Source organism: Cimex lectularius, unplaced genomic scaffold (assembly GCF_000648675.2).
Source record: "Cimex lectularius strain Harlan isolate CLEC.00 unplaced genomic scaffold, Clec_2.1 scaffold121, whole genome shotgun sequence".
NCBI classification, from domain to species: Eukaryota; Metazoa; Arthropoda; class Insecta; order Hemiptera; family Cimicidae; genus Cimex; species Cimex lectularius.
Window position 1 is genome coordinate 155,654 of NW_019392904.1, and position 27,919 is coordinate 183,572.

The 27,919-nt window shown below is 34.1% G+C and overlaps 1 protein-coding gene across 1 annotated transcript; it reads right to left on the reverse strand.

The window, feature by feature from the left end:
- Nucleotides 1–5,469: 5,469 nt before the first annotated feature.
- LOC106661025 lies at nucleotides 5,470–27,919 on the reverse strand. The gene is made up of 3 exons (XM_014384125.2): nucleotides 27,743–27,919; nucleotides 10,317–10,491; nucleotides 5,470–5,797 (listed from the first exon to the last, which is right to left on the reverse strand). Exons 1-3 carry the CDS (start codon nucleotides 27,903–27,905, stop codon nucleotides 5,608–5,610), a joined length of 528 nt encoding a protein of 175 aa, XP_014239611.1. The 5' UTR covers nucleotides 27,906–27,919; the 3' UTR covers nucleotides 5,470–5,607.

Sequence of the window (27,919 nt, forward strand, 5' to 3'; positions counted from 1 at the left end):
CAGACCGCATCTCACGATTTCTAAATAAATAATAATTAAATGAAATAAGAATAATGACTTTTTAAAAAAACTTTTTGCAAAAGTATCAGTCGTGTGATACAGTAGTGGATGAAATAAATCTTAGTATAGGTTGATTGAATTATTGTCACATACGATTGACGAGATGAAAACGCACGCTTTGGTCCAGCTAATAACAACCTCACACTAAATTAAACTTGCGATAAAAAATTGATAATACACAGTATGAAATATAAATGAGAAGTGGACACAACCTACGGACAAATGTTATCGAAAAAAAGTCGGGAAAATATCACAACATTTGAAATTAATTATTCTGATTACTAATGGTATATTGAATTAATGAATAATTGTAAATATTTTGTATACATTTTTTATAACAAATTCTGGTTATTTTTATGAGCACAAAAGCATTCTCTCTCTGTCTCTCTCTCTCTCTCTCTCTCTCTCTCTCTCTCTCTCTCTCTCGTTCTATCTTTTACTCTCTCTTTGTGACATTCTCTCTCTCTATCTCATACCCCATTCATCGACCTATTTACCTGATTCGCACCCACTGTCTTGTCTGTCAGTTTGTCTCTCCCTTTCGCTAGCACTTTTCCACCTTTTTCACTCGCACTTTCTCTCTCTCTTTCTCACTCTCTTTCCTCCTCCAAATCTCACTTACCCTCTTTACCCCGTTTTTCAGTTTTTTTTGTCTCATCAATTTGTCAGTCATTTTGTCCGTCCCTTCTCTATCCAATTCATAGTTGACGAAATAGGTAATTAACTTTCTGTTATATTTTAATTCTACTTATAATTTTTATACAATTTATCATTGTTCTTTCGCACAGAATTGTGTCTTTGTCTTAATGTATTTATATTTATTTTTTCTATGGATTATAACTTTCATTTCGTATTGTTCACCCATTGACAAAAAGAAATAACTATTAAACTATTAACATTTGTACATTATTACACCATTTACATAATTTTGTAAAGATTTATAGTCTATTGAAATAACTATGAACATTAATTTTCTACGGTAGTAGAAGGTCCAGGAGACCTAACTTTATTTATTTAAGTTATATTTAACTTTATTTATATATATATATATATATATATATATATATATGTAATATATTTAATACAATTTATAATTTTTATGCTTGCTTGTGTCTTCTAAAGTCTACATCTTTGTTTCTACCTTTTTGTATTATTTTTTTTTTCATTTTTTAAATTTTTTATACACAGCTACATAATTACAAACTTTCCAAAGTTTGTCAATTGACAGTCTGTGACCTTTTGAGTCATCTTATAAGCAGAGAGTGGTGTGAAATGAACCAAAAAGATCGGTTTGATTGTTAATCAGGCCACACACGTTCTAATGATACGTTTTACAGCAAAGCCATGTCATTTCTTGGCATATAAATTGGCCGAATGCAAAAAATAAATGTGTCAATTATTCTCTTGGAAAAATAACTGTCCACTCATGTTGGCAAACGGAAATAGCCTTTTTTGCATCGCACCGGCAAGGGATAGTGGGCGACAGACCACAATTGCATTAAGGTAAGTTGGATCAACCACAATAGGTCCGAGCTGGCAATAAAAAAAATCAATTGGACGTCAATAAATAACTTAAGCGATACTAAGGTTTCTCTCTAGCAAAGCATTATTTAATTACACTGCCCAGAAGTTTTAATATGAGTTTATATTATCACATTTTAATATGAAGTTTATCAACTTTCTAATTTTAATTTGTTTGGGCGTTGGGACAACTATGTGGAAGAATCAGTAAAATATAAAATAAAGCCTATAAAGAAAAAGGCTAAACAATTTTTTTTAAAATTATTACTTACGTTGTTACTACACTATACTGATACTCAAGGACCAAAAGTCCGTCACTCGTATTTTGTTTTTTATTACAAACTGTTTTTTTTATTTTTTTTTTTATCGTTATATAATATTGTCTATTATATANTCATATTAAATTAGTTTGAAAGAAATTTCAATAAAAACTGGAAAATCGTTTAATGTTGAACAAATAACTAACAATTTATTTTTTACGAGGGTTCGCAACAGCATTGGTTATATCAACCTTCAGGGTGCCGGTGTTTTTGAAAGAAAAATCCCATTTGTAAGTATGTCGAGTTCGAATGCAGGGCCGCTGGATTCGAACCCGGGACCTTTACCATACAGTGATGAGCCCCGTGTCAACGCCTAAACCGTTGCGGCCTCCGACGCCCCTTGCTCTTAACATGTAAATAGTCATTAAATTTGTGATCTTTTAATTTGGTTTACATTAAAATAAGTATGTTGTAATTAACATAAAGATAAAAATACATATAGTTTGAAGTAAGCAACAAAATAATTCCCGTGTCCGGGTTTTGTCTTTTATTGTATTTAGTAATAAATTTTAATACTTTTAATACTTTATAGAATATACATTTTTTCAATTTCCTCTTCTTTACAGATGCAATCTGTTGGGAATCCAGTTCGTCATTTAATCGTTTCAAGTCATCTTTGACTCTATTTTTTCGCATCTTCGGTGAGTCTGTTGACTTATACTATAGTATTGGTCTAATTTGTATGGCGAACAATGGAAAATTGTGTCCAATCAAAAGTTGAGTTTTGTTGGCAAAAATCCATGTGTGTGTCTATCTAGAATATAATGGCTATGATTACAGACCCTAACTTTGTTGCTTGTCGAATATAAAAACATATTAAAAAAAACACAACCCTAAGCGTTATTACCGGTAATAACCTAGCCGAGATGAAGCGAGGATGTAAATTAAAGCTCGCCCACTAATAACAACTTGCCCTGTCACGTATTAGTTTTGAACGGCGGACGGGAATCGCTTAATCCCGGGTCGTTAGCAGAGGGCCTGGTGAAGACCCTGGGTAAGGCTATTGTATGCTAATCGTCCCGATCCCGTCGCCCCGATTGGAGCAGAATTGATTTCCGCAGTAATGTTGAAGATGGAAAAAAACTAAAAGACATATTGGACTGAAAGCCCAAACCGAATGAAATTGCATTATCACTAAATTACTTGCTGAACGGAGTTTTTCGTTTCCAGCGTTAAATTTGAATCCGATTGACTTTCTAAAACGTCGTTGAAATATAATTAATTTAACATTGAAAAAACAAACAAATAACCAGTTGTTCGGAAAGAAAATTGGGTAGTTGGGGTAGTAACTTAACTGACAGGCCTATGTTCGAAAATAATTGGTTTTTGCACTGTGGTAGGAATTTTTCATAAAAAGTCAGTTGAGATTTCTTTAGGTTGTTTCACAACATTCTAATAGAAATTGGTTGAAATGCAAGTAGTAGAGTTTTTCAAAAAAATAATAATAATAAAAATATATAAATTATTCAGAAATCGTGAGATGCGGTCTGGGTGCTGTAGATTTCAGAAAAACATTTTCTTTATCGTGCCAACGTTTCGATGTTTATTGAGATCATCTTCAGGGCTCAAAGTGTTTGTCTTCTGTGTAATTGTGCCATTCTTGCGTGTCGTGCACTCTCAACTCTTGTGTGGGCACTTTCAACACTGAAGATGATCTCAATAAAGATCGAAACGTAGCATGATAAAGAAAATGTTTTTTTGAAACCTACATCACACCAGACCGCATCTCACGATTTCTGAATAATTATCGATTAACGGTCACTAATCAACACACAAAATATATACAAATAAAATACATAAATTAATTTAAAAAAACAGGGCAAAAATTCATTAGACTCTTGCGAAATACAATTGATTTTTGTATGAAAAAAAGTAAATAAAACGGAAACGCAAACACATAACTTAGCCTGAAAGTTGTTTAAAAATAATTTTATTCTCGCTTTTTACTATAGTAAGCCAGTACACAATTAAAACACTATAAAGTACAAAACACGGCTACACATTTCATTAAAAAATTTCAAAAATATATGACGATTTGTAATTATATCTGGTCTAAAAATCATCCCCGATTTCCTTTCTTCAGAATCGTAATAAGTGCTGTCCATGAATCCCTTTTTTTGCAGGAAAAATAATCAGTTTGCAACAAATTTTGCACCTTTTGTCATTTGGATAAATAGATGTTAATGAACATTTTAAGAAATAATTTCAGGGATTGTGATTTTAAAAATTGTTTAAGTAAAGTAACCGAGCTTCTTTTGTCAAGTTGTGCTATTATGCTATTACATTTCTATCTTTAGACATACATTTTGACACGAAATTTGATAAATTTTGTATCTTTTTTGTTATTCAAGGGGGCTCAAAGCATCAGAAAGAAATTTCCCTTCTTTCGTTTCTTTCTTTTTCTTGATATTGAAAGTTAAAAGCTCATTTAGAATTTTGAAATATCTTACATGTTAACTCACACATATAAACATTTGCTTTACTATGCGGTCTATAAATAACAACAAATATAACACAACACCGACACACGCCAGAAAGACAATATAGTTACTGAAAATAAAAAATTGATCACAGCAAAAATTGATTTGATTGCCTTAGAGGGCGGAGAAGCTCTTTTATTTTTAATCCAATTTTTGTTGTTTATCAAGTTCAGTCATATTATATACCGATCGGAACATGATCAAATTTTAATTTCTAACGTTTTTCTGTGAAGGCACTTTTCTGTTGACGTTATTAACTTCGTGACTTAGAGAAAGCTGGTTACTTTAGAAGTTGAGACGATAATGTTGTTAACCAATCATTCCAGTGATTCAACAAGGCAGATGACTTCTTCAATTTAATTTTATTTTTAGTGCTTTTTGTATACTTAAGTTCACATTGACACATCATTTTTTTTTATCTTGGTAAGAAGCTTTGCAGCGACTAGGTACATTAAACAGAGTAATACCTAACAATTTTTAATTACATTCATATTAAAATTATCTATCTATAAATAATTTCGTTTTTTTTCCGATATGGTACTAAAAGATTGGGTAATTTTGTCAACATCCCCATTTGCAGGATTGAATTTTGAGTATTGGCCGAATCGATTCGGTTCTGCGAGTGTTCATATTATAGAACATTCCAGGGATACATTAAATGGACGCTTTCGAACTAGAGAAAAGCGTGTCGAAAGTCCATATCTCTCGAGCCGGCCAGCCAGAAGTGAACGCCCGGAAACGGCGATTCGGAAGCGGAATGAATGCCGGTCACTCAAGAGCAAGGAGGAAAAACCGTCTTCACGCATTAGCGTGCATAATCGGCCAGGTGAGTCACTCCCTTTCACGCAGTCAACCAACTCCCGAAGGTTATAGGCAAAAGAGATGAAAAAAAGTTGGAAACAACTGAAATTTGTTTAAAAGACAAGTATTAATCAATAAATGTGGTTTTGGATAAAAAGGCAGGACAATTAAATATAGTTTTATTGAAATTCACAAATTATTTACATTATGTACAGATGTGTTTTATAAAAAGAAAGTGGTAAATTTAATTTTACTATTAGTGATAGTAGAATTAATGGAATATTTAAACATATTTATAATAGACTAGATAGACCGTGATATTTTTGGTTTTACAAAGTTATTCTATGTAAAAACACGGCCATCTTTAACCGCAAGCTTTGGATATTAGTCTCTTTTCGATTGAGGCTTCATGTGGAAATTTGTAATTAGCTCGCTGGCAGTGACAGGGGAACGTCCTGATGTACGTAGTCGCTGCTTGGCAGGTAAAGTTGCGCGTTGCAACTTCTTCCTCTTTTGGCCAATTGACGGCAGAGCATTGGCGATCCGACGATGTCACCGAGGAATACGCTGAGCAGATAATATTCGCCTCTGCCGTACGGTGCTGTTTTAAATTTCCTGAAACACATTGTCAAATTATTGCTGAAGTTCTCTCGTCCGGGAAAATCAGAATTCAGCGCAGCTTGCAACACGAATTTGATGATATGAAAAATATTTGTCCAAGAAAAAAAGGCGTCTTTCTAACCACAGCTGTTCAGTAACCTACAAAATATTTAATTATTTTATTCTCCCCAAATATATAATTTGTTATGAGAACAAATTCCCTAAACTAGTAGAACAAACATTAAATTTATCATTTTGCTTAGCATAACATGCAATTTTTAGAAAAAAAAAAACAGTGGCTGTAACTTACAAAGAAATACCTATTTTTCGTTTGTTTAAGTTGAAATAATTGACCTAAAGGCTTCAGACGTACAGAAGTGAGGAAGATGTTCGTATGTATGCATAATAATTCTTTTAAAAAAACAAAAAACAGCATAAGTTAGTAGCAGTCTAACGATTTACAATTTAATTTAATAATTCTTTCCCACAAAATTGTAATCCTGCAGAAGGGATAATAGATTTTTCGCGTAACACAATTGAATTTATTAAATAAGGATTATTCTGATTTTTTTATTCGAAGATATTTATCTATGAGGTTATATGATCCCTCGGGGTGCCGCTGTTTTTCAAAGAAATACAATTTGTAAGTATGTCCAGCAGCCCTGCATTCGAACCCGGGTCCTTTGCCGAAAAGTGATGAGCGCCGTGTCAACGCCACATCAGTGACGGAACAGTATCTTGACCGGTGATTTCCACCGGCGGGTTTGAAAATATCCTTCTTGTTCCATTATTGTAATTAAGTTTAGTGTAAGCTTAAGATTTTTTGAGGTACGGGGAACTTTGATGAGAAAAATTGTAAAAGGAGGAAGTAACACGACAAATACACTGGCAAAAAAAGTACAAAAACGTACCACCTGGTGTTTGCACGAAAAAATTGTCAAATTTGGAAAGGCATATTTTCTCAGCCATTTAAGTCATAGATATAGATCTGCGCTAGATCTCATATTTTAGAAAATTTTACGCTGAACAACATGGAGTTTTCCAATGTTTTCCTAGCTTCGGTAGTTAATCAGAAAATTCAAAAATTCATGAACGATTTTTGCACTTTTTACGAAAAAATCAGATTAAGCTGTAAAGCCAGCAAATCGTTTTTGGGGTGGCACTCTATGTGAATCGTTAGGAAATTTTAATAAGCTTTCAATTGGTCACCTTCCACTTTTCCCGATTTCCGTTTTCGAGTTATTCACAATTTTTGGGCAAAAAACGTGGTTACACAAATCCAGTATTTAAAATTACAGTGTAATCGTTGAGAACGAAAGTGAAAATTTAGAATTAAATTAGGTGAAAGTAGAAAAATCGAATTAATTTTCAAGTTGATAAGAATAAGCTAAAAGCTTTAATAATTAATTATATGTGTGGAATTTATTTAAATATCCATTTATGCTGGTTTCTCAATTGTTTCAGAATATGTGGCCAAGAAAAAAAATGGCAGGAATGGATAAATCCCGTTAACTTAACATTTTGAGTATCCTGAAAAAAAACATGTATATATTCAATAAATGTTTTGTTATGATACTTTCCCCTAAAATGGGTTTTCAATAGATTTCGTACTAATTTAATGTTTCAATGATTCGTCTTTGATTATTTTTCGATTTAGAGATAACCCCAAAAAAAAGGTCTATAGGAATTTAAAAAGAAATCGCACAGAAAGTGGGTCAAAATAAAGACTGACCAGATTTTTGGTTTCGTCATGCCGCGGAATTGCCTCAGAGCCGCTTACGAACACGGCGGATATGTGTACGTGATCACCTTTCCGTAGGTAACGAGTCTTCCGAGAAACATACAGGATACGGTTTATTTTTATTTACTATTTTCTTTAATTTTTTTTTACCATTCGACGATATCGCACGATTCCGGCCTATATTTTGAGTCTAAAATTAATTCCAGAAAGTTCAGGGAAACTTTCTAACACCTAGGATTTCTCAACCATCTCAAGATATAACAGATAAACGTCTCGTGGCTTGATGCTAAATTTTCGAAAGAGCTAAAAAGGTTGGAATAAAAATACATCACTCAGGCGAGAAACCAAAATTTGATCAAATTTCTAGGTAATATCTCGATTGGACGGTGTACTTTTCATAAACCTCACTATTAACATATTTTAAAATATAATTTTGTCAAAAACTAATGATCAAATTTAAAGTTTTACATATTAGTTAGCCATTTTAGCCAGTTTTTATTGTGCCAAAATCTGTAACGCTTTGTCTATCAACCTAATCTTTTACATGAAGTTAAATTTAGCTAACATTTGAGTAAATACTACAATTTTTTTCTTCTACCAAGAACATGAAAATGTTTATGTATTTTAAGATTTTATATCGTTTCGGTGGTTTATTGTATATCTGTAAACACTGTTGGTTCGAATTCAAGTCCGATAAGTTTCGAACCCGCGGCCCTTACTCCTGCCGGAGTTTCGGCCACTGTCGCAACGCCCGTTGTTCAACCTACTTTTTTATACTTGTAATCAAATGAAAGCTAAACCGTGTATCAAAGGTAGAAATATGAAATACGAATTTGTAATGCTGTTGAAATCGGATAAAATCGAGTAGTTATAAATTTTTATCTGAAACGGACTAAAAAATGACTTCAAAATGATCCGGCTTAAAATGTGTATTTTTGTTTCATATAAAACTTTGTATTCTTTAAAGGGTGGTTAAAAGAATCTGAATTGTTTATTTCCAAATCAATTTTTTGTTTGTTTTGGCGTTCTTTACTGGAAGCGTATTTTTCTTTCTGAAGCTCTTTATACAGGGTGATCCAGGAGAAACCAAAAAAATTAGGTTATAAGGAGAAACTTTTGATAATTTCCAAAACTAACAGTTTTTCAACAAACATCATAAAAATTCTTCATTTAATAATCTTTCTTATGGTGCGCTCGAAGTTCCAAAAACATCAACCCTTCAACAGTAAAATCAATCTGGAGTTTTAAAAAACGTGGTTCAAATAAGTAAACTTAACGCAAACAGAAGAGGAGTGTGAACTGTACGATTTCGAAAATTTTGAACAGCATTGTTGATGATGCAGGATTTAAAAAAAGAATCAAATATGTAAGGTTATTAAGCCAAATCTCTTTATTATTCACTAAACTACAAAAAAAAAAAAAAAAAAAAAAAAAGAAGGAAAATCACAACTAATTTATATTTATTTAGAAATCGTGAGATGCGGTCTGGTGTGTTGTAGGTTTCAGAAAAACATTTTCTTTATCGTGCCAACGTTTCTATCTTTATTGAGATCATCTTCAGGGCTCAAAGTGTTTGTCTTCTGTGTAATTGTGCCATTCTTGCGTGTCGTGTCGAGAGGGCACTCTTACACAGAAGACAAACACTTTGAGCCCAGAAGATGATCTCAATAAAGATCGAAACGTTGGCACGATAAAGAAAATGTTTTTCTGAAACCTACATCACACCAGATCGCATCTCACGATTTCTAAATAAATATCGATTAACGGTCACTAATCACCACACATCACAACTAATGTTCAAAATTCATGCGTTAAATTTTCTCGTTTAAACCTGGTTTTTTAACATTCAGGTTGATTTTATCTACTCTAGGTCTTGAAAAAATGCCCATTTAATCCATAAGGTCGGGACACGTAAAAATCATAACTTCCGGCCGGATAGAGAGAGAACAGTTCTGTTGGTTGCATTTTACTTTATTTAGGATGTTAAGTAACCCAATTTTTTTCAAATTAGTGTTGGACAACCCAGTATTTCTCATTTCATTGGGAAGTCACAACTCAACCCTTCTTCACCGTACAATAAAAATCTATCAGTATTTGGAATATTAATATGGTTTACATATGTATTTCACAATATTCAGAAGATTAGACAGGTTAAATGGCACACAGCAACGTTAATTTCCTTAATTTTGCTGTAAATCGAGGAAAAACAGTAAATTCAGAGATACGGGTAAATCTACAAAACAGGATTTCTTTTGACCTCAATTACATTCTGTAGATAAATTTTATTCTTCTCGTAGAAAGATAATAAAATTTTAACCGAGGTTATAAGCCCGAGATCAATCGTCAACAGCGTTTATTCGGCCCATTGTTTGTTCAAATTTTCTGATAACAGAATGAAAGATAATTAAAATTTTTAATGAATTCTAACATTCTGTAATTGATGATGTTTTAGCAGCACATTTGAAACTCTCAGTTCAAATCGTAATTTTTTACGATAATGTCTTGAAAAGGATTTCGTTGCATAAAATGATTTAATAGAGTTATATTAAATTATCAGTAAATTTATGCATATGATTCGATATTATTTGACTTTAACAAATCTTTTCCCACTTTTAACCATTTGGAAGCAATTATTTTCGGGGTCATGGGATCAATGGTTGAAGAAGTCGTTCGTCGATGTAATCTAATCCGTAGGCCATTGACCCGTACTGGGGGTTTGGCATAAAGCTTGACCTTTGGCAAACTGTAAATCGCAATCGTAAAATTCAACGCAAACCGCTTCTCGCGTCGCACCTGAAGACGTCTTCCCAGTCCATCTGCGGCGATGAGGGCGACCTGGTCGCGTAATCCGTGCAGACACTTTCGAATATGCAGAAACCTTGACCCATTTCGGCGACTATACGCTTCTCGACTTCTGCCGGGTCGAGCTGAGAGCCAGCACCCCTCCTCGACCTAGACCTGTACGTTCCTGAAACACAGAAGAAAAAATAGAATCAACTTTGATCAGATAAATGCAAATTTTTTGTACATTATGAATAACGTGCCGTTATCGCTTTCACGGGTCGTTTCTCCTTCCGGCTTTTCCGGTACGTTGTATGCAAATGAGCTTACTTTCTACCGAGGAAAGAAAGCGGTAACTGTATTCAATTTTTGATAACTGTGCTATCATCGGAATTCAAAACAGGATAACCATAATAAAAACTTAAAGAATAACTAGCGATGCGGTCTGATTACATTTCTACAATGAAACGACGATTTTTTGATTTGTCAATAAAGAACGCTTTAAAAAAACGGTTGCATCATCACTACCCGAATTTCATAACAGTAACATCGTCTAGTGAACTTTCTCCTGCTCTCCTCATAATAGTTAATGCCCATGAATACAAATGGGACGATTAATATTTTTCCTGGCCTTCAAGACGATCCTGATAATACTGAACTAGTGCACTCGTGAGCATTATTACATGGTAAAACAAACATGAAATAATAGCGTTAACTATTAACACAAAACGATTAACGCAAAGATCGTGAATACCGCTGTAATATTAAATATGTTTCCTCAGTCCTTATTTACAGTTATATATATATATATATATATATATATTTTTTTTTAAGAGGGTTTGTAACAGTAGAGGTCATATCAACCCCCGGGGTGTCGGTGTTCTTGAAAAAACGCGCATTTGTAAGTAAGTTGAGTTCATACATAGGGCTATTGGATTCGAACGCGGGACCTTTACCTTACAGTGATGAGCGCCGTGTCAACGCCTAAAGTTCGATTCACACACAACAGTGACGTGACAGTGCCGTGACCGGCATTCTACCGGCGGCCTTTGAAAATAGTTTCTTAAAAACTGAATGACTTGGCGAACCTGGCTGTGACAACTGTGCACATTGGTTTATAGAATGAAAATACGTGGACTCAGATTTTAAGAATATTCTCTGGAGAAAAATAGGAGCAGAAATGAACTACTTTGGTCAATAAAGTACGTGTATATTTCAGTGGTGTTTACATTATGAATAGCAACACTTCATAATAAATTATGAACTACGATTACAACTTGTTTTAAGGTTATTGGGTATTTGATAACCACAGGAGAGTTCCAGCAACAGAAATGAAACAATAAGTTAATATTTCTTGTACGCGAAATGCATCTGTCGTTGCGTCAACTTTCTGTAAATGTAAAGTTTGCAGTATCCAACTTTCACTCCTTGAATCCACTTGGGAAGTCACGTATTTTTTTAAAATTTTTTTACGAGGATTTGCAACAGCAGAGGTCATATAAACCCTCAGGGTGCCGGTGTTTTTGAAAAAAAAAAGCCAATTTGTAAGGATGTCGGGACCTTTACCTTACAGTGATGAGCGCCATGTCAACGCGTAAACCGTTGCGGCCACCGACGTATTTCTTAATGCATTAAGAAGTTGAAGTTTTAAGTTCTAAGTTACGCTGGAAGCAAAATTTTGTTCCATCACCCACTAATTCTTTGTAAAGTGTAGCAAATTACCCTTCTGTCGCTCTCTTGATGTAACCACTTTCGTTTTTTCGCTTGTGGTTCTTCTTTTTCAGCCAAAATCAGTACGATAATCAAAAGTTCATCACCTGAAAACATTGCCATTTTGGCCATTCCGAGTCCATTGCAAGGACGGAGAAACACTGACCAGTTGAAGCTCTGTATGATCACAGTGGGCCTCACGACTCTGTCCCGCCACTAAAGTGAGTTAATCGACCTTAAACCATTGCGGCCACCGATGCTCCCATATTATTTCTTTAATTCTCTTTCGTTTTTTTCTCTTCATGTCTCTCTTTCTTTATTATATACTCTAGTTAACATAATTCATTAACATAAATATTAACTCCACTATATTTAGTCGTCTACAGACCAAATTGCTTCTTTCAATTACTTAATTTTTTTATTTAAGGTTTGGGTTGAAATGAAAAAGCTAGTCTCACGGGCGGGATTCGAACCCACGACCTTCTGCTAAAAACGCCGCTCCTCTAACCATTTGAGCAATCGTGACTTCGATCCACTCGGACACAACTTTCCATCACAACCTACAACCTTTCAAATTTTCCCTCTTTTAGCCATTTTTCAAGCCATTGGATCGCAGCCACTATAGACCACTAAATATAATGGATTTAAAAAGTAAAACGAAGTATAGCTTCACAACAGCTCCCCGCGACCATTTTCATAAATCGCTGAGAAGCGAATCCTGATTGTACGACATGGCAAAACGAGCTAAAATGCGAAAGTTTGAAAGTTGAGATGGGAAGTTGGTGTCCGAATGGATCGAATTTACGATAGCTCAAGTGGTTAGAGGAGCGGAGTTTTTAGCAGAAGGTCGTGGGTTCGAATACCGCACGTGACTAACTTTTTCATTTCAACCCAAACCTTACATAAAAAGACTAAGTAATTGAAAGTATTAATTTGGTCTATAGACCTCTAAATATAATGGATTTAATAAGTAAAAGGAAGTATAGCTTCACTAACAGCTCCCCGTGGCCACTTCATATGCCGCCGAGAGTCGAATCCTGATTATACGATATTTTAAAAATAACAAAAAGAGGGAAAATTGGAAAGGTTTTAGGTTGAGATGGAGCGTTGCTGTCCGAGTGGTTCGATGTCATGATAGCTCAAGTGGTTAGAGCAGTGGCGTATTTAGCCGAAGGTCGTGGGTTCGAATCCCGTTCGTGACACTAGCTTTATCATTTCAATCAAAACCTTCCATCGAACTTATGAAAATGACCTCGGGGAGCTGTTAGTGAAGCTATACTTCGTTTTACTTTTTAAATCCATTATATTTAGTAGTCTATAGTGACTGCGATCCACGACATTTGAAAAATGGCAAAAACAGGGAAAATTCGATATGTTGTAGGTTAAGATGGGCAGTTGGTGTCCGAATGGATCGAATTTACGGTAGCTCAAGTGGTTAGAGCAGTGGCGTATTTAGCTGAAGGTCGTGGGTTCGAATCCCGCTCGTGACACTAGCTTTATCATTTCAAAACCTTACATAAAAGGATTAAATAAATATTAACATAATTTGAATTAGGATTACCGTAGGACTAACTCGCAATCACCGATAATTTATCTAACATACTCTCTTTTAAAACGATTATAATATTTTCTCTATTGGTCTTGTTGACATTTTCATCAAGAAAACTGGTGAACAACGCTTTCTAGAAATCTATCGGGACTTATATTTCAAATTGCCCTCAAAATGTATAATATTATTTTTTCCACAGACACAACTCACTTCTAATCTCTCTCTTTTTTATCTCTCACTGTGTGTTTGTGTTCGGAAGTATGTAATATTTTTTGCTAGTATGAATAGACAGTTTTTGCTACAATTGATTTATGTACGTGTGTATATATTTTTGTCCAGGTGAAATTCATGGTAGGCGGAATGAAAATTGACCGGAACCTCGGTTAAACTTTCATGTTCTGTTCTTTTTATACTTTCTTCCTTTTCAATCGCCTCCTCAGAATTGCGTAAGGAGGCGAGATATCACGTCCACGTGGTGAAGTCAGTCCGGCCAAATATGTCCAACACCTTTGAGACAAAGTGAAAAATCAAAGCAACCGGGCTTTCTTTTCACCAATTCCGATCATGCTTGAACACGTGACGAAGACTAGAATAATTCCATGGGCGGTAGTGGGGTCGTATTTAATTGCTCTTGGCCAATTTTAACGGGCGCGTTTCCCAAACGTTGGTTGCGAAATCATCTGGGTTTACCAGGATAAAACATTTGCACAACGATCTCTAACGTCTCACCGTCGCTAAAGATAACGCGGGTTTCGAAAGTAGACGCGTCATCCAGGTAGACCATAGGCGATTGACCCAAAATCGTTGGATTTTCTTCTCAGGCAATGGTAGCACCATAAATATCTACGTATTTTTTTCTGCGTTCCAAAAGTGAGACATATTATCATGGTTCATGTCGTTATTGCATATTTAATCTTAATAATTCCCAATATTTATTTATTCATAGACCCATTTAAGATTTCAAAGTAATTGAATGAAAGGGAGTGAGAGAATGTGACAGAGTGTGTGTGTGTGCGCGCGCGCGCGTGTATGGGAAAGAGAGAGAGAGAGAGATAGAGAGAAATATTTTTTTCTTTTCTTTCTCCTTCTTCTTTCAAATTGAGCTGTGGAGCCAGAAAATCATCCTGGAATGGCGCCCGTTAGCAATCGATAGTAAATTTTGATAAGCTTTCAAATTGGTCATCTTCCACTTTGCCCAACTGTTTTCGAGTTATTCGCGATTTTCGGATAAAAAACCTCGTTCTTTACCTGCTCATGAAAAAACCGATCAATTTCTTTTTTCCATGAGCACGATAAACCACGTTTTTGCCCAAAAATCGCAAATAAATGTAAAGCGGTATAAAAATCGGGTAAAGTGGAGGGTGACTAATTGAAAGCTTATTAAAATTGTATTTCATTCCTTAGGGCGCCGCTCGAGGACGATTTCCTGGCATCACAGCTCAATTTGCAGTTTTCGCAAAAAGTGCAAAAATTTACATGTTCCAGAACTGATGAATGATTGAACCTAGGAAAACATTTAAAAAAAGGCAACTTCTTTAGTGTAAAATTTTCTAAATATGAGATCTAGCGCAGGTCTGTGACTAAGGCTGCATTTGCAAATTTAGCCATTACTCATTACGCTCAAAAGCAGGTCGGATTTTTTTTATGGGCAGTGTTGTATATGGCAAACAGAATTGAATATCGAAGTGGAAAATAGGGACTTTTATTCCAATTCCGTAAAGGAGAGAGATAGAGAAAAAGAAAGTAAGAGAGAGAGCGAGTGAGAGAGAGAGAGAGAGAGAGAGAGAGAGAGAGAATGTGATGTAGAGAGGAGAATGGGGAAAAAGCGAGAGAGCAAAAGAGAGAGAAAAGAGAGAGAAATAATTTTTTCTTTTAAATAGGTTGTCGTCAAAGGTACAAGTACATATAAGTAAGCGTGGGTGGATATTTCCATAAATTTTACAATTTCAGTATATATTATAGCGGTATGTGCCAAATTTTTCCATTGATACATCAATACACCAGCTGGAATATAGCGATAAAAATCCATTTGGTCACTTTTATTCCAATAGGAAGGAATGAAAAGTTACATAACCCAGGCTATGGTTTCACGGCGTGTTAAGCCTAATCCGGCCCGATCGGCAATCCCCAATCTCCATGGGCCGTTAACAATGAGCAGTTTAGCTTCGCATGATCCGTCTTTCTAGAGATCAGTATCCTTCAAGTTCATGTCCTCGGTGACATATACGAACTATTTTCTACTTTTTAAATATAAAATTTATCAGTGATTTTTAAATAATTCTAGACTTACTACAATCAACATATACAATGGTTCATATCTTTTGTAAATTGAAAAATTTATTTTACAACAACCTTTGATATTAAATATTAGTTGAATTTTAAGCTAAGAATGTTTCGAAGATGTATTAAAATTTTTGATATTGTACGGTTACAAAAGAGATAAATTTGTATATCAAAACAATTCGTAAATTCACTAATTTCGTGGTCCGCTTGACCAATTAATATATTACAATTAAATAAGGTTTTTAGTTGAGATAAAAAAGTCAATGGCACGAGCGGGATTCGAACCCACGATCTTCGGCTAGATACGCCGCTGCTCTACCACTTGAGCTATCGTGACCTCGATCCACTCGGACACTAACTTCCCATCTCAACCCCACCTTTTGAATTTTCCCTCCTTTTTGCCATTTTTCAAATGTCGTGTAATCGGATTGGATTCTCGACGACAAATGAAATGGCCACGGAGAGCTTTAGTGAAGTATACTTCATTTTAAATCATTAAATTCACTAATTTCGTGGTCCGCTTGACCAATTAATATATTACAATTAATTAAGGTTTTTAGTTGAGATAAAAAAGTCAATGGCACGAGCGGGATTCGAACCCACGATCTTCGGCTTGATACGCCGCTGCTCCACCACTTGACCTATCGTGACTTCGATCCACTCGGACACTAACTTCCCATCTCAACCCTATCTTTTGAATTTTCCCTCCTTTTTGCCATTTTTCAAATTCGTAAAGTTATATTTTTCATTTCGATTGTAAATTGTATCACTCTCAACACGACAGACACACACAATTACGCAGAAAACAAACACTTTGAGCCCTGAAGATGATCTTAATAAAGATTCAAGATTATCCTTGCATTATAATAACCATATAATAATAATTTATCCAATACATAACTGCTCTTTAAAACGATACTCTTTTTCCTCTATTGGTCTTATTTATGTTTTAAATAAGAGATGCTCCTAGTGACGTAAAATACCAAGGAAGTTATAATTACTTTATTTAATTGCGGTTAAGATCTCAAAATTGATTGAGATAGAGATTGAAGAGACTGTAAACGCCCATGAGATTGATATTGACCTTCAAAGTAAAGTCGTTATAAGAAAAATTAAAATGGGGCATCGGCCAAACCTACAAGGCGTAGAAGAACACAAGCTAGATATCCTGAGGGACACGCCAAACATTAGATTGACACTGTGTGACGCTACAGGAAGGATCAGCAACGAATACTTCCCAAACATTGAGGGAAGAGCACGACCGAAGAAGGTCTCCGGACTTCTAGGCTCTCTAAGCCTTGACCGACCATGGCAACTTCTTGGCATACCTCTTCAAATTCAATATGTCAATTCAACAGCACCCTTTATACCACAAATGCGATACCGATGATGACATGCCCCATAAAATTCTTTCTTTCATACCAAATNTATTTCTTGGCATCTAATCCCCACTTAAATTTGAGAGTGTTTAATATTAAACGGTATTCATTCTCTCTCACTCTAATTTTTGTTTGTTTAAACCGACTATAATTTTATTTACGTAATGGTAGCAATCACATTCTTTGGAAATGTCATAACAACCATTGCATGAAATAGAACCGCACGTAGATTACCTTTGAACCTATCATTTGAATAATTGGTATCGTCATCATCAATATATCCGACACTGAAGAGTTGGTAGATGTAATCCAATTTCATTTGGATTTTGTCGTTCCGTTTATATATAAAAACCGTTGAGAAAAAAAAGAAGAATGTAAAAAAGAAGAATGTAAATAAAGTTTTCGGGCAGTAGTTTAAAACACTGGGACTATAAGGAGGAATAAATGATTTTACGATAATTTAGGAATCCGGAGATGCAGTCTGGTGTGATATGGGTTCAGCAAAACATTTTGTTTATCGGGCCAACTTTTCCATCTTTATTGAGATCATCTTCAGGGCCTGGGATTTATAAAAATTGTTTAAATTATACAAATACATATAATATGTGAAAATGAATTTATACATTGATAGGGATTTCAGGTTTAATCAAAGTATTTGTACTCACTCAAAGCGTGTTTTCTGTGTAATACTTTGATTAAACATAAAATTTCCATATTTTGTACATCATTGTACGTTGGCATGATAAAAACATGTGTTTCTAAACCCACATCAGAACGAATCACTTCTCACAGTCTCCAAATAATCATTAACGGTCACTAAACACTATACTTTTCTACACGGAAAAATGATTTTACATAAAATCATTATGTTGTTTTAGTTTCCCGATATTCCTAACGTAAATGGATGTGCAATTTAAAAATAAAGAGATACAATGTAACTCAACATTTGGTTATACATTTTTACAAAAATAATTAAAATGGCTTGTTCATTGTAAAACTGTTAGGCACCCAATATCAATTTTTATACATTTTTAAAGCATAATATTACGTAATATAATTGCTGCGTAATTAAACGGTTTGATTATATATGTTGTTCAAAAGCGCGTCAGTATTAACTTACTTACATAAGGGTATATTAAAGTAGTATTGTTATGGCCTGTCAATTAACTTTTATTCTCTTTCTATTTCTCTTTCTCTTTCTCTTTCTCTTTCTCTTTCTCTTTCTCTTTCTCTTTCTCTTTCTCTTTCTCTTTCTCTTTCTCTTTCTCTTTCTCTTTCTCCTTCTCTTTCTCTTTTTCTTTTGGTCTTCTTGGTCTTTTCACCATATTTTTTATTTCCTAAGTAGATTGGGTGATGGGACCAAAATAAGAAAAATGAAAAACTTAATGATGGAGAAGCTGAGTTTTTATGACCCTCGAAAGCAGGAATCCTCAGTAATAAAGTGACTGATTATGCAAGGAGGGACCGGATTATAAAATATGTGAAACAGATTAGAAGAAGGGTAAATGCTGGCATTACGGATAGCCGGCAGAAATGGCTTTCACTCACCAGTTCGTACGAGTCTGTGCGGCTGAGGACAATGACTTTCTCCGTTGGAACGGGACTCCGGCTGCTCTCGCACCGTAAACAATAAACACCGGAAGTCGAAAAACCACAAGACGTCCTTGCGGGACGTCCTTGGGGCTTTCTTAAGACGTTACCCCGATCCTGGTGACTGTTTACGACGCCGCTGCACATCAAAAAATTATGTCAACATCGACAGTTGCACCATATAAGACCACCTGAAAACGTTCAGTCTGTGCCGATTATCGACACAATTTCTCACTGCATTCTTGAACCGTAGCATATTAATTTTTTCAAACCTATAAATTGAACAATCATATCCAAATAACAATATTTATTGCCTACGGGATCAAAGTTGCTAACTCAATGGTATTCAAATTGTATTCCATCTCATCGATGGAGATCAAGTATTGATTACGTAACATCAAGTAATTTAGGTTAATCTCATTAATAATGTTTATCGAGCTTTCACTTTTGCCCATCAAACAGACGACACACTTCAAAACTGGGTACCCACATGCTAGACTCGTACTCATTAACATGTGGTTACGTCCTACAAAAGGTAGAGAGGTTTCAGACATTTGAAAAAAAATATTTAACTCAGATTTCCTTGTGGGATCTGCAAGGTTATGGATCTGTATTACAGCCATTTCTCGTCAGACTCACTATTGAAAGTGATAGAAGTGTAAACGCGCCTTAGAAGTCAAAATAACGAGATGGGCAGACCCAAATATCGGTAATGACCAAATTTCGAAACTTATTATGTAATTATAATTTTTTATACAAATTATTTCATTATATTATTTCGGCGAGTTAATTTTATAATTAAATTACCTTCAACGTCTAAGTAAGACACTTTTTACTGAACTCACAAAGTTATTATATCTTTTCTGACTTTGTCAACATGGGTTTTTTTATTATTTTTAGAAAATGGCCACTCAAATCTTATCTATCCTTGGATTGTGGACGAAAACTGATGTAAATTCGTCTTTCGCAGTGGCGATGGAATATTCTATTTACTGATGTTAAAATGTGTGTGAGAAAGATAGAGTTAGATAGATAGATAGATAGATAGATAGATAGATAGATAGATAGATAGATAGATAGATAGATAGATAGATAGANCCACCAAAAAATGTTTTAATTTGGATTGGCTTTATATTCTGCTCAGGATTTACTAAATATTATATTTACACAAACCCATCGTTCACTTTTAAAAACCTATTAAATTCATACGTATGTAATATTAAAGGTGGTAATCCTCGACAAGACTTATATGAAAATTAATTAATTATATGGTCTGAAAACAATGATTTTATTTAAGTAAGTTAGTTATACGTTGATAATTTTTTTTCGTAAAGTAGACCATTGATGAATAGTTATTTAGAATATCATTTCTGTATGTTTTCTATGATTGTTAGGAAATGGTTTTTAAAACTATTTCTATTTAATCTGTTAAAAAGACAGGAAGACTCAAGTGTATGAATATTTAATTAACCATTGGGCGATGGTTTGACGCACTGAGATGAAGGTTTCGATTTTCTCGGGCACGTGACATGGCCAGACCAAAAACCACAAACTCTAAACCCCGACAAACACCGTATAAAAACTCGTTATGAAACCTCTTCCCGACGTTTCCAGCTTCGGAAAATCGTGACCGCGGACGAGATGAATATGGGAGAGTTAAATACGAGGGAAGCCCTCCTTAGTCTAGGGCATATATTGCGCCACCGTGCACTTCAATAGTGTTTTCTCAACCAGTTCAAACTATTTTCATACCGTTTAGTAACTTGAAAAATAAACCGAACTCCAAATGACGCAATGGCTTCCTTTTTTGGCCTTATTGATCAGTTGATTACTTTGATCAACTTTCCGTATTGACTCGCTTCGTTACATTCCAGAGTAAGTCACTGTATTGACTGTTTTTAATTAAAACAAACTTGATCAATTTTAAACAATTGACATTAATTTACGAAATACTAGCAAGAATGAAGTGAAAGTACATTTATACTCACAATCGAAATGAATGCAAAGCAATCGCTCAATGGATACATAACATGGGATACAATGAAAACAGTAAAAGAAATTAGAGCAACGACAGTGACCTAGAACTCATTAACTTGGAAAGTATAATGGTTGGGCAATAAGCAGTTGGGTGAATAAAATACCCGACTTCCTAGTATCCACATTCATAATCATCATTATCCACATAATAAAGCGTTGACTTAATTTTTTTAAAATTATTCAATCATTTAGTCACTGTTTGCATGCTCAGTTATGCTATTTTATAATTTTATACAATCTACGTTTTTTCAATTTAAACACTGAAATAGATGTTTTCAATATCTGTGCCTTTTCATTTAATTTATATAAAAATTGTTTAAAAAAAATTCAGCTTTAATAATAAGTTGACTAGTTTTAGTGGTCCGCTTGGCCAATTAATATATTTCAATTAATTAAGGTTTTTAGTTGAGATAAAAAACCTGGCAATTAAAAAAAAAAAAAAATGGAAAAAAGGAGGGAAAATTCAAAAGGTGGGGTTGAGATAGGAAGCCAGATCCGAGTGGATCAAGGTAAATATAGCTCAAGTGGGTTCGAATCCCGCTCGTGACACTGAGTTTTTTATCTCAACTAAAAACCTTAATTAATTGAAATTTAATAATAAGTCTAATTTTTCGCCCGCATAACTATAGTACGTTCATAATTTAAAATTTGCCTACATTACCGTGGCGGCGACCATTTCGACGAGGCCACCATGGTAACCATTAACTTTCATTAAATTGAAATATTCGTACGCACATTTAATGATATTCCCATAATCTGCGCCTACAATGAAATTGCAATATTTTTCCTCTCGGAAATAAAATGGCCGATGTTTTGGGCCGTAACGCTTTCCATCCGTAAATACGCATCGACAATGCCATAAATAGTTAGTTACTTCAATTTTAGTCTGGCTAAGCCCTGAGGAAGGCTGATTGAAACAGCTTATGTTTAGCACTGAAAACTGCTGAATGCAATTCGATTTGGACGTACCTGTTCTCTCAAAAAATCATACAGCAAGTATAAATATTACTTTCTTTTCTTATGTTTAAAGCCTAAAATATTTTTAAAAAATTAACCGAAATTCAATGTGCTTGTTGATTGTTCTTATTGAAAACGTGTTATTTTGAAAATAATACAATTCAAGAACAAACATAAATTTGAGGGCAAAAAAAGCCACAAAACATTTTGGGTAGAGAAGTTATACATTAAATTGACAAAAACTGTAATTGTTAATGCAAGTAAACAATATTTTAGAAATTTATAATAAGATCTGCAATTTTCTATGCTGAAATCTATCTGAAATGTATTCTGGCTGGCTAGAATTATATACTTTTGTCGGAATAAAACGATTGTATTTGTCATATAGGAAAAAAACTACATATAACATTGTTGTGTCATTCTCTCTGATGAAGCCGTTTTCAGGTGCGATCTGCGGGACGTCTCGCTGTGGAAAACGACCTTGGAATTACCGTTCTGCAATAAACTTAAATGAAATGCATATCATATAGCATATGCATCTAGCAAGATGTTCATTAGGAAAAAAAGACATATTTTAAGTCACCAACCTGAGGATGTTGTCAGCTGATAACATAAAGCAAACCGTTTGAATCGAACTATAAAAAACTGACACGAAACTCAAGAGCCAAAAAATGCAAAAATTTTACGCCTTCCAGAAGCGCAATCGAAAAAGTTGGGTATACCCCTGTAAGCTAATGGATGGGAAACTTTTAAGAAAATTTTCAAAACGCTAGGAGTTTGTAGTTATTAATAGTTACCAATCCGACATTTTCAAAAAATTCCAAATTTCATCGTTTTTGTTTTTTATGAATTTTTCGTGCAGAACTTTTCCATCAATTTTGCAAGGTTCGTTTTCTTACAGCAACTTTATCGTTCTTTCAGGTGGTACAGACCGGATTTTTCTACAGTCAGTAATTCTGAAGTTTATAAGCAATTTAGTGGACCTAAGTCGGAAAAAAACCTTAAATTACTTTTTACCGTTGAGATTTGGACAGGGGTTTTTTGTCGCATGCGGTGAGAGGAAACACCTCCTGAAATTTTCGACATTTATCGCGTCACCCTGTATATTACTTTATCTGGCAAAGCCCTGAGGTAGAGAGAGACTAGAGAGTCGGTGAGTATAACGGCTACAGTCTCAGAAAAATTAATAAAATTGTATAAAATTAAAGAAGAAAAATAAAATTATATAAAAGAAGAAGAAAAGTCGTAATGACCAATGTAGTTTGCCGGCGCCAATATTACCCACAATATATACATTTCACACCGAATTAGGGAAAACTTGTTTCCATCAGTACAAATCAGCATGACAGCGAGAATATTCTGTACTGCGTTTTCGTCTATGTGCAAACTCAGCATAATTGATCATTGTGAGTTTTCTTTTAAAACAGACCCGAAAATATCTTGGGAAATTATTACATTCGGCGCCAGTATCGTTAGCACACCTTTTGTTTACCTGTTAAACATTTAGTCATTAAGTAGGCTTATTTTTAAACAATTTCGATGCAATGTTAGTCAGTTTCACCTCTCGGCAAAAGTGAACAGAAATGCGTGGAATTTTTACAAACAGAAGCTTTTCAATTGTGGGAAAGCTATTTTCTAGAAAAGCTGGAAAGAAAATGGATTTGTTTACAGCAAATGTATATTTACAGCAAAGTGTTACAACCGCTATCGATAAACTCTGAAAGAACCTAATTGCATTCTATGATAAAATGTAATAGTATTGTTTTTTTGCTTGAAATAAGAAAATATTGTCTCAAGACATAACGCGTAAAATTCCGCAATTATGATACAAATCACAGTTGCTACAAAACTGTAGAATTATGAAAGACTGAAAAACAACAGAAAGGAAGAAAACGTGATTTTTGTTTGTTTCATCTGTCGAAATAATTATTAATTTCCCTCTCGACGACATTTATGCACAACGATGAAAAGTGAAATTTTCCAACTTACACACCTGGCTAGCAGAGTGTGATTTCGCTCTTTATTAGCGTAATTGGAATAATTGCGAAAAGAACCTTGTTCCCAACCAATTCAAAGCTCAAGGGGTAAAAAAATAACAAATTGAACACAGTTACGTCGAGATACTTTGCATCACTTTTCTTCTCTTGGTCGCAGATTATTTTTTCAAATTAGCACTTAACAAGGCACAACGTGACAGACTTTCTCTAAATATAAGTTGCTGGGATAGAGCGATTTTGAAATGTTTATTCAACCAATTATCTTTAATAGAGTTTATTATCTTTTTTATACCAAAGATTATTTGTGTAACTGCAAGAATGCATTAAATACATGCTCTCTTTAATAAAAAAAGCTGTATCATTATGGATCGTACTCGAATTTTAAAATTTAATCTAATTCAATTATACGGTAATATTTTTTTTAGCTTTTTCGTGTTTATGCTAAAACGTGATGATCGTATTAGTTAAATATTTTAGTTGAAAAAACAGAAAATCTTAGAAAAGCTAGTAAATTATATATTAAAATAAAACTCAACCGTGCAGGCAAAACTGTTTTCTCTTTATTTCTTTAAGATTTTCTCTGTTTTAATTGCTTGAATAAATTTTCGGTGATGTTATTAAAATTATAAAGTGTTATTAAAATATCATTATCTTTTTGTCATAATTAACTTATTGTGTAACCCTACATAACTGATGATGTGATAAAATTTGAACAGAAAATGAATAATTTTAATTTATTATAATTAAATATTCTTCATCAAAATTTTTAAAATATTTCTGTCCGGAACAATATTAACCTCCACTTTCTTCTAATAAATACAAAATATATTATGAAGTTTCAAAGTTTAACTTTAATACAAACATACTAGTGTCTGTTGGACCAGGTTAAAAATACTTCAAAGAATCAAGAGCATACAGAGATTCCCGCACTTTTTTTTAATCAACGCAATGCGTTTTTTTATTGGGTGAGAAGTTGGTCACTCGTAGTCATCTCTGTGCTTTGGCCGTAGACACTCCCAAATCTTGCTTTGCATCTGCCAGGACTACGTTTTGTATCCAGCATTCACTTTTGAGTAAAAAATTATTCATTTTCTAGTATTTACTTGGGACCAACTTGGCTGTACAATATACAAGAACGTTATACCAAGTAAAAGACATTTTGGGTTTCTTCGTAAGATGAAAAATAGTTGCTCCAAGTAGAGAAGAATTTTTTCAGATAAAGAAGTTATATAAAATCATCTAGACGAATTTCAAAATGGCGGAAGTATGCATATTCCAAATCGGAAAAGGAGAGGAAGATAAAACCTATATGTGTGGAGTGTAAAAATAATATGTGCAACGCGCAAAGGTTTAAATTCGTTTAGATTAGGCATAGATAAAACTGTGTTCCTTTTATGTCATTTTAGTAAACGTTTTGTGATTGCTGTAAAGGTTGTTTCCTATATCATACTTTATTGTATTTGTGCCTAAAATAAATTCGTTAAAAGAATCCTTTTTTCCCTCAAATTCGCAGTTTTCTTAGCAAATTGCATATATGACTGAAGAAAACAAATTTCTTGCGATAAAATCCAAATTTATTGCAACACATTCACTATTTAATTGACTTTTTAGTCAGATTATTAAATATTTTAGAATAATTGATCAATATTATTCTTTTATTGAGTCTCATAAACCCAAGGGGGTAAAATTTGTTCCAGAAAATTATATGTGAGAGCTTTAAGAAGGATACTTAATCTACAATTTTTTTTGTATATTATTGAAGTTGTTAACAGCATTAAAATTCATAAACGCACTGATCACGGGGTCTGCTTTTGTTCTTCAGATATGACCTTAGTATTAATTTAAGATAAAACATTTAACGACTATACACGCATTCGTTTTCGAAAAAAATTGGGTTTGAAATCACATTTCAATCAGAAGTTTTGAGGATGCCGTAAAAACACCAAACTTGGTAATAATTAATAAGCTTTTATTGAGTATTATTTTAAGTTGATTAATTGATAGACATGATAAAATAACCAGTTTTTTAAATAAATATTTTTATCCCAATCACAAAAAAAATACAAAATCTACTAGGATAAGTAAGATTTTTCTGAATTATTTTGCATACACAATAACTTTGTTACCAAAACTATGCGGTAACCTAATACCCCCACTTTTCTTTTCTTAAAAATCACTGATTTTGATAATTTAACTGTAATACAAGGGTACATAAACATTGAATGTTTACATAATAACATAAAAAGCTGACTAACATATTTTCTTCGTTGGACGTAAAACCGTGGGATCATGGAAATGTAATCCGTCCTCAACCCTAACTTTAACTTTAGTACATAACCAATCTTGACAATTTATCTTAATCTAACTAACCCTAACCTTATCCGACCAAACATAACCAAATCCTTGGTTAGTCCTTCGATGACACAAAATTTATTTTTTATTTATTCATTATTTTTCTCAGCCCATGAGCATATCCATGTTAAAATAGTACACCTCAACCTATTAACCAGAAAATTGAGACTTTTCTATGGTTCATCATTCTATCCTTCATTTCCTTACTGAGCGAGTTTCTGTTGGTGTTCCTCCAGCCTTTATGACTAGACATATCCTGTTTTAACACATTACTCGTCAAAAGAAAAAAAATGAATGACGGATAAAAATTCCACTGGGTGGAACCAACACTGAATCACATAGCCTACACGCCATTAAAAAAAGTTTCCGCTTTGCGACCCAGTGCCGGTTCAATTAACCGACTAGCAGACAAAATCCATCATAAAATTTAATCTCCAACAGGTTAAATAACGAAATATCATGCATAGGAAGTTCTTGAAATAGAAAGTTCTTCAAAATAAAATTGCAGTTCATCTTAATAAAAAGCAGGCAATATGTTTTTAACAAGAACAGATTAGCGTTGGTGTACTAGAAAGTCTAAATTGAAGGAGTGACTGTTTTGTGGTCTCATTCTGTAAAATCTCTTCGGGTGATAATCGACTGTATGGTCTCATTTATTTCTCTAGTAAATGATAAAGTTAACCACAGAGCGCATTTTTTCCTCTAATTAACACTCCAATTTGATGAACACCGTGGTGAAGTTTATGCTTCCCTATGCGTGGTCGTCGTTCCCGCGGTTCCTTAGTTTCTCACATTGTTCTGCAGTAAATGTTTCTGAGTATGTGACACTGTTTCTTCCCGATTCATATATATCAGAGGATGTTGTTTGCATTTACTTTATGTGGACATTAAAATTTTGTTTTTTTATTAGAAGAAATAGAAATATTATGGATTTCAGTATTAGAAGCATCGACCATTTTTTCACTTATGAACACTCTGGTTCAAAATATGGTCTTCAAAAAGAAAGCGGATTTAGTTGTTACTGCAAAGCTTTTGACTTATTTTAAGGTCATCATCAGGGCAAAACAACCATAAATATGTCTACAGATTGACATAAGATTTTACAGGCGATTTCAGCTTTCCTTGAAGACCGAGTCAGTTCCATCATTGCCAAGGATGTTTAATGATTTAAATTAAAATATTTATGTTAAAAGTATTTCTGAATATTGGTCTATATTATGTCTCTGTGTGTTTACCTCGTTTATCTGTCCGCTTGTCGTTTTGTACGTTTCTATTTATCTCTGATCATCTCTTTTATCACTGTGTGCACTACGCACATATTCCTTGTCCCTTTTATGCTGTCTTAGTACGTCAAACTGTTTGTATCTCTCTCTCACTCTCTCTCTCTCTCTCTCTCTCTCTCTCTCTCTCTCAATCTTTCTCTCCTTCTATCCTTCTATCTAACTATCTCTTTATCTATCAAAAACTCTCGTTCAAGGACATAAAAATGTTTGATAGAATAAAATAAACATAAATTCTGCCCGAATTACATATGGGTGAACTTCACTCTACATGAACAGGTATTGTATTCAGCTGCGTACTTACTCGGGTTAAGGGCGTACGTGAGTTTTTTGATGAAGTTGGCCATCCTCACGGCGATGATGATGACTGGGAATCCGATGAGCTGGACCGGCAGTTCAAATCCTCCATCCTGGGCGATGGCCGGCGCGATGATGGCCGCGATCATCAATAGCTGGGCGAGCCGCATGACTCTTAACTTGG